A 10,535-nucleotide genomic window follows, 5' to 3' on the forward strand; every position below is an offset into this window, starting at 1 on the left:
CCACGGGGGTGGGTATTTTGGTAACACTGCCAAACTGCTCAAGTTTGTTATGTATGTGCTTTTTTTTTTTATTTAAGCAGTCAGTGTATTTAATCTGACTTGTTACATACAGCCTTCTCAGTGAAATAGGGAAGGTTACTAGAGAGTCATGTAACATTCCTTTTTTATCCTTTCTACATGATCACAACTTCACAGGAATATTTAATTCTTCAATAGTCTTGGGAGGTTCAAATTTGAGGTACCAGTATGATACTAAAAGATTTTCCTCAACAGAAAAGGTGGACTCCCCAGTGCCTGTGAGGCACTCAGCAGCATTAGTGTCACCTGCCAGGATTAAAAAATAATCTCTCACCATAAAAACCAGTCTGATTTCTTAGTCTGATCTCTGCCCTGCCCCATCAGTAATTTCATAGGAACAAGAAAGCAGCTGGCACAGAGGCTGAAAGCTGGCACTCAGCTGGAAGTGCACAGCAGGAACGGTGGCTGCTGCCCTGCAGTGTGAGTGTCAGCTCCCCTGCAACATTCTGATGCACAGCACTCACAAGAAGAACACATTCTGCAACTGCTTAGTGTGTTTTTGTTGAGTTTTAGCGGATCTTTTTGTTCTGATGATTTCTTCCATACAACTGTCCTCATTCCTGTGATCTCTTGTAGAATACAATTCTGATTTGGGAAGATTAAAAGCTGCTTTGTTTCCTAATTAAAAAAAAAAAAATTCCCATTGAGCTCATTCCCCCCACAGTGCATTGCAGTGTGCTAAAGCAAGAGCTTTTGCATTCGTTGTTGCCTTAACTTCTGTGTTCGTTCTCTCTTTCGATCTAACAGTTGTTACCTTGTATGCTACACTGGGTGAAGAGGCAGTAACCTATGGTCTCAATGAATGTGGAGCATCATATCTGATCACCAGTGCAGAGCTTCTTGAGAGCAAACTTAAGGTAACTTGGCCTCAGCTTCACCTGCTTCCAAGCAAACCTGCAGTAATTTTACAGCACAGTCATTGCTAACAATTTTCTTTCTGTTCTGTAGGCTACACTGCCACAGATCTCTTGTCTCAAACATATAATTTATGTGGACAATAAGACTATCAATAAATCTGAATACCCTGAAAATGTTGAGATTCATAGTATGCAGACAGTGGAGGAGCTGGGAGCCAAACCAGAAAACGGTAAGTGAATCACTTCAGAGAATTGATCAAGCAGTATGAAAGCAGACCTGATCAAAGATGTTGGGTAGCAGAAAAAAGTAAATGTGCCAAGTCTCAAACACAAGGGAAGTGGCAAATGGTCAGTTCATCCTCTGCCCCTTTAAATGAATGGATAATTTGTTAGATCCCTATTTATTGTCCTGTACCTTTGTTCACATTTTAGGTATTTTGGGATAAAATTTAAGTTTCTAAAATACAACCAGAATATCTCTAAAACTCTGCCTTTATTTTGGGAAATGAAGTAGAATCTGGTTCAGTGTTCCATTTTCTGCTTCTCTTACCTTTACTCACCTTTTTTTCACTATTTTTCCTAAGAGAAGAAAAGCACCTAAAGGTTTTTTTGCTTGTTAGCTTGGAAACATGTTTTTATCTGAGCCAAGCTGAGACTGGAAAACACCTTGGACAATTGGAATAACTATTACATTACCTTACTACACTGGGCAGCCTGCAGCAACTGTAACATCTTCAAGGAAGGAGAAAATCCAACCTTGATCATCCTTTTTCCTTACCTCGGTGGTCTGCACCTAGCCAGAAAGTAGGTTTTGAACTAATGCAATTTTTCTCTTGAATTTTGTAGCAAGCATTCAGCCAAGCAGACCTGTTCCCACAGACCTGGCTCTGGTAATGTACACCAGTGGCTCTACTGGGAGACCTAAAGGAGTGATGATGCAGCACAAGAACTTGATAGCTGGAATGACAGGACAGTGCGAGAGAATTCCTGGGCTGGGGTAAGAAACACTTTGTTGCCAAGCGCTGGGGGATAAAACAGAACCTCTAGAAGTGTGTAAGTTTATGGAAAATCTGTTGCAGGCACCAGCTATTAGCAAGCTCCTTCATTTTATTGTGAGCCAACTAATCTTTGATTTATTTGAAATGCACGTTGTATTTGTGATCTCACCCTGTTCTTTGCAAAGTATGCCCTAGATCTTGTTGTAGCTTTTTCTGCTCTACGACCGTTTTCTCCCCTCACCTTTATCTAGAGGTCTGGGATGGATTTTGCACTCTTCCATGCATTAGAAAAAATCACCAGATGGAGAAATTACTCATCTAGGCAAATTTGGGAAAGTTTTTTGCTAGATGTTTTCAGTCAGCTAGAATCACTTTAGGAAATATACCAGAGCCTACCACTTTCATTCAACTTGAGAGACTCCTGCTGGATGGATAATACATGTACTGCTGAATCTGCTCCAGTATTCTGCACTGAAATGAGCAGAGAAATAATGAATTGTTTTGATGATAGTATAGCCATCTGCAAACTCCCTCACTAATATTCTAAGAAAATGTTTTGTGAATGTAGATGTGTCTTTGTCACTGCATTCACAAATGCAGCTAAAATAACCTGCAATAAACCTTTTGTATGGTAGGATCTAAGAGCCATTCTGACCTGACGTTGAAAGTTTCTGTATAGGTAACAGCTCTAAGTTTATTCTTGAGAAATCTCTGCATTCCCTGAAAGAATCCTCTGTTACATCAGTGATCAGCTCTCCACTAATCTGTTTTAGAAGGAGATGCTATGATGACTTAAGGATTTGAAACATGTTGGTGATAATGTAAAGATAGTGATTTCATCCTTAATTTGGCACCTGGGATAAAATCTCCCATAAGGAGAAGAAACCTGCAGTGGAGCATTAAGGAAACTTGAGCTTCCTAGAAAACAAGGCAAATCCTATAATTCATACTGGTTTCAGTGAGGTAAGATTTTTACTGATTCATTTTATAAACTGATTTATAATCACACCCTTCTTGCATGCAGAGGAACGTCTTTGTGACCTGAGTCTCCCAGAAACACAGCTAAACACACCACGAAAAAAGTGAAGCAGTATTTCAGTGCACTCGTGCATCACTGTTCATTAGATAATCTTTCCTTTACTAGGCCCAAGGATACTTACATTGGTTATTTGCCCCTGGCCCATGTATTGGAACTGACAGCAGAAATTTCTTGCATCACTTACGGCTGCAGGATTGGATATTCCTCTCCACTTACACTGTCAGATCAGGTGAGGGGCGGGGGAAAGCAAAAGCAAATTTAAGCTTTCACAGTCTAAGTTCTTGATTAGCTATTCTCTTCCTTTAAAGAAGTGCTGATACATGTGATACACTTAAGAAACAATATTTTTTTCAGAAAATGATGCAAATAAACATTCCTGGTGGAGCTACAGCAGCAGGTCATACTATATAAAATTTTACTTAAGCTTTTGCTTTTATGATACTTAGGAAATCTAAAAGAAAACCTAATAAATGTGTATAACATTATCCTAGAGAAAATCAGGATATGAACAGCTGTTAAAACACCAACTGTACATAGGACTCCATAAAGTGATTTTAAGTTCTTAGTCTCGGTTTGAGTTCTTTAGTCCATTATTGCAGCTCTTCTGGTTAGCTTTTTGCCTTTTTGCAAATTAAGCTAGAGAAGAATGCTTCTGTACATTTCGCTGATAATTGAGAGATGGCATCAGATTTTAAAATAAACAAACAAAGAACAACCCACTATTAATAACAAAAACACGCCACAAAATAATTCTGGAGGAATACAGAGGGAGTGCAAGTACAAGAAAGAAAACAAAAAGTTACACAAGGTGGACTGGCTTTACACAGCTGGGCTTGCAAAATGTCTGATATTTTGGTTGAAATTCTTGTTAATCACTACATTTTTCAATCACAGTGGAAAAAAGAAGTATTTTAAGCAGGAAGTGTTATTTAGAGGGACAGGGGAAAATTACATGACAGCATATCTTCTCTTTTTTGGTCCTTTTCAGAAGAGCTGCTTGGTTTTCATCTTCATAAACTATCATTTTTTCTGTGTTACAGTCAAGTAAGATTAAGAAGGGAAGCAAAGGAGACTGCACTGTGCTTAAGCCTACACTGATGGCAGCGGTGCCTGTAAGTATGCAGATATTTGAAGCAAAAACAGTGCTTTCTAAGTCGTTCATGCTAGCAGGTGTATTTAACAACTTTTTTGTTTTTATAAGAAACTGTTACTAATAGGCAAGAAAGCAAAACATAGAAATTGCAATTGCCATTGCTTGAGTTGGAGAACTGATGCTGCAAATGAGCACAAGAATATCCCTATGCTAAAGCCAAGACTTTTTGATCCAAAACTGTAAATGCTTTTTAGTAGTTACAGGTGCTTTAGTACTGGGCTTCTGGTGCAACAGTAGGTTACTGGAAGTCTTCAAAGTTCTTTTCTCTTAGGGAGTGAGCAGGGTGGATTCATCTAGCACTGATGCTTTAAACATCAGTTTTGGCTGAGTTTCAGAACTTAGCAAGTGAAGCTGTGTTACAGCTGTTGGGGTGCTTGCTTTTAGCTGCTTATCTCCAAGGTAATACCTGGCAAAATGTCTCCTGTTCTTGGAGTAAGTAGGGCCAGCTTAGTCTCTTCTTACAAGAAAAACTGATTGGGAGACCATAAATATTGTTTCTGTAGCTTACATTAGCGTTCTGGTGATCAGGCTTCTCTATATCACAAGGTCTTGGAAGACCAAAACAAAACAAACCCCACCTAAACAAAACAAAACAACAGAAATCACACATATCTGCTGCTTTCTGCTGAAGAAAAACCTTCTTCACATGCCCTGGAATTACATTACTGTGTTTACCTCTTTCATGATTCTATCCCATATGGCTCAGAAGACCAGAAGCATCAGCTTCTGCTACATTGATGGGTGTGATGGAAGGAGGAGGATTTGGTTTCATCTGGTAATAGCAAGTTTTGTTTGATCTGGGATTCTGTTCTTCTGCAGCCTCCTTTGTGAATAGCCAGGAGCTTTAAAATCAATTACTAATTTGCATTTTTTGTTTTTAAAAATAGAAATAACATACAGAGACTAGGTATTTTTCTTAGTAGTCCACTGAGTGATAACCAATGACTTACAGCCCCGCTTTGTAAAACGGCTATTTAAACTTATTTCTTAGGGGATACTCAACTCTTGACTGCTAGCAAAAGCAATGCCGATTTAAAATCTGGGCATAATCCCCTTTTGGGAGCAATCTGCAAAAAGCGTGCCAAAAAAAAACATCCGCGCAGACACCTTCACATGAATTAACTGCAGAATGGTCAGTTATAATGCTGACCCCTACCTAAGGTTCCACAGACTCATTATCACAAAGAAATTAGAGTAAAAAAAGAAATTGAAATCACTGATCCATTTTCAGTTGCTAGCATATAGGACCTGGAGCCCAACAATCAACAGCAAGGAGGAGAAACCTTCAGAACACCCTGGAAAGAAAAATGCTATACTACTTACCTAACATCCACTTCATAAATATTTCACTTGCTAGAAGTACTATATCGTCATCAAAATATCATAACATCACTAGTGATGAAAATTTGTGAAATTGAAAGTAATTATAGGCACAAATACATCTAAATATTTGATTCAGTTAGAGTGTGCTCGTAGTTCCTTCTGGCCTTTGTAATTCTGAATACCTTGTCATGCCATTGCAGGCTTTTCAAAAAGCTAAACCCAAATTCAAGGTTTTATAAATCAGTTTTTCATATTTTAGGTATGAATTGAGGTGTTACTGATAATGTAAATAATAAAACCCAAGATTTGTAGCTGTGATTGATAGAGAAGACATCTTAAGAGCAAAGGGTATGAAGTATTTTAAAACCAAATCTGGTGCTCAGAAAGCTGTTTGCAGAAATGCAAGTGGTACTGTGGATTGCTGCAGTATGTCTGGAGATCTAAAATGGTTCTCAGATATTTGCTCTTGACTTGCTAACCTAAGATATGTACTACAGCACGAGGGCTCTTCCTCTCCAGTGATGCTGTTGGTGACATAAGCAAATAGAGAAAAGTCAGGATAAGTCCCTCATTTTTCTGCTGCATTTTTGGCACTTCATTTCACCCATTTCAAACAGCTCCAGGCTGCAATGATCTATAAATTGGCTAATTGATAACATATTAAAAGCATTAGAGTTAAGCATTGCCTAACCAACGATGCAGATATTTTCATTCATGCTGTGTTACTCATTTAAAAGGAAGAATAATAGTTGTTCTATTTTTTTAATTATTATTTTTAGCATGGAATTTTACTCTTTGTGGTAATTTTCCTTGCTTTTTTTAACACCTTATAGGAAATAATGGACAGAATTTATAAAAACGTCATGAGTAAAGTTCAGGAGATGAACTACATTCAGAGAACTCTGTTCAAGATAGGCTATGACTACAAATTGGAACAAATCAAAAGAGGATACGATGCACCTTTGTGTAACATGTAAGTATGATTCATGGCCAGCTGCAGTTTTTTCATCGTGATTTGTTAAAGCAGACTAAAAGAATAATCATCTAAGCTATCCAACATTAGACAATTCTATTCCAGCACACAAACACGATCTAATGACTAAACTGAAATAAACCAAGTTCTTGCGGGAAATGGAGGAGATATTTAATGGTAATCATTGAATCACAGACTGTGGGAAGGAACACCCAAGGATCACCGAGTCCAACCACTGGCTCCACACAGGATTACCCAAACCCTACGTCTGAGGTCATTTTGTCCAATCACTCCTCAAACTCCAGCAGCTTGGGGCCGTGCCCACTGCCCTGCGCAGCTTGTTCTGTGCCCACCAGCCTCTGGTGAAGAATCTTTTCCTAACACCCAGCCTGACCCTCACCCAAAAGTGCATCTGCTGCTCAAGGGGAGGCTGCAGCAGTGTGCAGCAGGGAAGGACAATCCCTTCACTTGCCTGGCTGGCAGCACTGGGCCTGCTTGCACCCCCAGGTATGGTTGGCCCTTCTGGCTGCCAGGTCACATTGCTCAGATTTAACATGCTGCCAACAAGAGGCCCCCAGATCATTTTGCGTGGGGCTGCTCTCCTGCCTAAGAATGACTGGTTTCCTGTAAGAGTGATTAGTTTAGGAGTGATTGGTCTCCAAGATGAATGATTAATCTCCAGTAAGAATGACAAGTCTTCTGACCAGATGACTAGTTAGTTTTCATTGGATTTCATTTTTGTTTATAGAATTGAAAACTTTATTTATGTAAGTTGTAGGAATTCTGCAGTCTTCAAACATTAGACAAGAAGTAAGGTTTTCAATTATCCCTGCTCTCCACTAAAATCTGTGAACGTCATTTTTGAGGTTTTGCAGATAGGAAGGATTGCGTCATTTCTTTTCATAAAAGTGAGCTGAGTGACTGATCCTTAATGTACGTTTTTCCCTCTTTCCAGACTGTTGTTTAAAAAAGTAAAGGCACTGCTAGGAGGGAACATCAGAATGATGCTTTCTGGAGGAGCCCCACTCTCACCCCAGACACAAAGATTCATGAATATCTGTTTTTGCTGTCCAGTGGGCCAAGGCTATGGATTAACAGAAACATGTGGAGCTGGAACAATTACAGAAGGTAGTTAAAATACTTCCGGGAATATGTTTTAAGAGTTTTTTAGAAGGTAAATTCAGAATAGCTGTGGCTCTTAACTGCAGTAAGGCCACTTGAGATAAGCTGTCTTCAAAGATGTAGTTTGAGTTTACACTTCAAAATGAAAAAAAACTTTTTCCTTGTTCTTTCCCTAAGTTGCTGATTATAGCACTGGAAGAGTTGGAGCTCCTCTTATTTGCTGTGAAATCAGATTGAGAGACTGGCAGGAAGGTAAGAGCATCTGATGCTTTGACTTCAGAGCAAGTAGTTAAGTAATTTAACCAGTGCTTAGCTGGTTTCCTTGCCTATCTGCTAGCTAGGTTGTAGCATATGAAGTAATTGTTCATTTTTGATAGCAGTCATTAGTTTGTGCATGAATTTTAAGCTGAAGTATCAAAACATTTTCTTAGCAGCAGAATATATAATTTGAAAATAATTGTATGGAGATTTTTTTTTCAGGGGGTCTATACTAACAGAGACAAGCCCAATCCTAGAGGGGAGATTATAATTGGTGGACCTAATGTCTCAATGGGATATTTTAAAAATGAAGAGAAAACAGCAGAAGATTTCACCACTGATGAGAATGGTCAGAGATGGTTCTGCACCGGAGATATAGGAGAATTCCATCCAGATGGGTGTCTGCAGATCATAGGTTGGTCTCACCTCTTGCTATCTCAAACTACTGTAAGATCTTGACTAGCCATAATTGTAAGGATGTGATTAGTCCTGCTGATTTTGACGGGGCCAATCTACCTAAGATTACCTGCTTGCAAAATCCTAGCATAAGACTTTTCCAGAAGTCTTTACAGCTATGAGAAAATTTTGGAAGTGATGCCATTCCCTGCTGCGTTATCACTATTTAATTCATGTGTGCTAATGAATAAATGTAAGATCATTTTTGGTATTTTATACAAAACTTAAAAATCACAATCTCCATCACGTTCATATTGGTTGCATGACAAGAAATGTAATGTTATGTAAACTTCATAGCAGAAGCCTTTATAAAGTTACAAGAATATGTATATGCTGTTAGCATCTTTATAATTCGGGTAAAATGCTTTACTCAATTTATTCACTTTTACATGGCATCCCACTAGATACACATAGAGCGGCTTTGAAAACGAGTCTGTGGAAATGTAGAAGTTTAAATGGAGCAAGCACATGTTTTTTTCTTCTTCCCCCCCACTCCTAGATCGTAAAAAAGACTTGGTAAAGCTACAAGCTGGGGAATACGTGTCTCTGGGCAAAGTAGAGGCAGCACTGAAGAACTGTTCATTGATTGATAATATCTGTGCTTATGCCAAAAGGTAAGAGTAGTAATAACTTTGTGTAAATGAAATACAAGCTGTGACTCACTTCTATAGTGATATAATATGGTTTTCATTGAACAAAAGCCCTCACCAGAGCATGAGCTATAAGTAGCATCTCTAAAGTAACATACATAGGCTCCAAGATTCCCCGAAACTGAAAAAAGTAACTTATGCTTTTCTGTTGACATTTCTTCTATTGTAGTTCAGTCTAGTTTTGTCCCACCCTCACCCTTAACAGGTATAATTTAGCATGTGTATCTATGATCAAGCATTTTATCCTTGAAATTGAAGCTTCAACTGTTTTTTTCCCTTCCTTCTCTGCTATCCTGTGGTAGTGACCAGTCTTACGTGATCAGTTTTGTGGTTCCCAATCAGAAGAAGCTGACGGCATTAGCTGAGCAGAAAGGTATAAGTGGAACCTGGGTTGAGATTTGTAACAATCCTACAATGGAAGCTGAAATACTACGAGAAATTAAGGAGGTGGCAAACAAGAGTAAGTAAAATGCCAATCTCATAGCACTTATGAAGGCAAAAGTTTTCAGTTATCCCCACTGACTGTTCTTCCTTTTTCCTGTTGCCTCAATCTACCAAAACTTACAGGAGTTTTAAAGACCACATCAAATTCATACCTCTTATTCCAGGAATAGACATACTTTTTGGTCATCTTAACTACTTTCTCTTTATGTTATTAAAAAAAAAAACTTTTTTTTTCTAACTAACTTCTAGAGAGAGGCTGCTTGTTTAATGCAGTTAAGATCCAAAAGATTGGGAAGGGAAGTTTGTGGCATTTGCGGCAAGAAAATTAGTTAAGCAAGACATTTAAAAGCTTTTTTCCATGCAGCGTTGTGTATTACTGCTTAGAACAACTATGACCCCTTATGTTCAGAACAGCTTAAATCCTACTATCCTTGCTACAGTGATAAAAATGATCCAAAACCTCATCCGTTCTTTATGGGGCCAAAAAAACCCCAAGCTAACTGGGGTCAGGAACTTCTCTAAAGTGCTTATGCACCTCGTACGTGGAACCAATAAAAGAGTGTAAGCACACACTAAGCACAAGGCTCTCAAACGTGGAGAATTTGCCTTTTGAAACCAAGAAAATTAGAATGAGAGGCAGTAGTAAATCTTCCCTAAAAGTAAATGAATATATTTTTTAGGGATTTGACTGAAGTATGAACACTTCAATCTGCATTATTCCATCATGAACTAAGTAAATAACATAAAGCATTGTTATACAAAGTCACTGTCATACATTCTTTTTACTTTCTAGATATTAGACTCCCATTTAGATATAAATGCTTTGAAAGGTTTTTTCCAAAATTACCTTAAAGAGACAGTTTTGGTTTTTAACAGTACATAACACACCTTTATCAGGAGCAGACATGTAACTAAACATGAGGAAGCAGGACGTTCCAATACCAGCTTGAAGCTGGAGACAAAGGAGCTCCTGGGGTCAGATGTCCCAGCTGTCCTACACTTGCTGCCACCTAGAGCCTGTGCTGCCACTTACTGCCAGAAGTTCACAGAGAAGTCCCAGTGGGTGCTATTACAGGCCTGCATGCAGTACTGACAGCAAGGTCCGTGCAGTACTGCACACATGCAGAAGTTCCCTGCCCGTTCCTGGTGCAGGGAGGCTCTCAGGCAATCATCCATCCCCCCCC

The 10,535-nt window shown here is 38.8% G+C and overlaps 1 protein-coding gene across 1 annotated transcript in view; it reads left to right on the top strand.

Moving 5' to 3' along the window:
- ACSL4 (acyl-CoA synthetase long chain family member 4) overlaps positions 1-10,535 on the top strand; it is a 35,815-nt gene that overhangs the window by 22,790 nt on the left and 2,490 nt on the right. Inside the window, exons 5-15 of the mRNA XM_010715375.3 lie at positions 826-935; positions 1,027-1,165; positions 1,782-1,932; positions 3,078-3,201; positions 4,013-4,084; positions 6,282-6,421; positions 7,377-7,549; positions 7,721-7,799; positions 8,029-8,216; positions 8,757-8,871; positions 9,210-9,367. Coding sequence (XP_010713677.1) covers positions 826-935; positions 1,027-1,165; positions 1,782-1,932; positions 3,078-3,201; positions 4,013-4,084; positions 6,282-6,421; positions 7,377-7,549; positions 7,721-7,799; positions 8,029-8,216; positions 8,757-8,871; positions 9,210-9,367 — 1,449 coding nt within the window. The remainder of the gene's footprint in view (positions 1-825; positions 936-1,026; positions 1,166-1,781; positions 1,933-3,077; positions 3,202-4,012; positions 4,085-6,281; positions 6,422-7,376; positions 7,550-7,720; positions 7,800-8,028; positions 8,217-8,756; positions 8,872-9,209; positions 9,368-10,535) is intronic.

Source organism: Meleagris gallopavo, chromosome 9 (assembly GCF_000146605.3).
Source record: "Meleagris gallopavo isolate NT-WF06-2002-E0010 breed Aviagen turkey brand Nicholas breeding stock chromosome 9, Turkey_5.1, whole genome shotgun sequence".
Taxonomy (NCBI): Eukaryota; Metazoa; Chordata; class Aves; order Galliformes; family Phasianidae; genus Meleagris; species Meleagris gallopavo.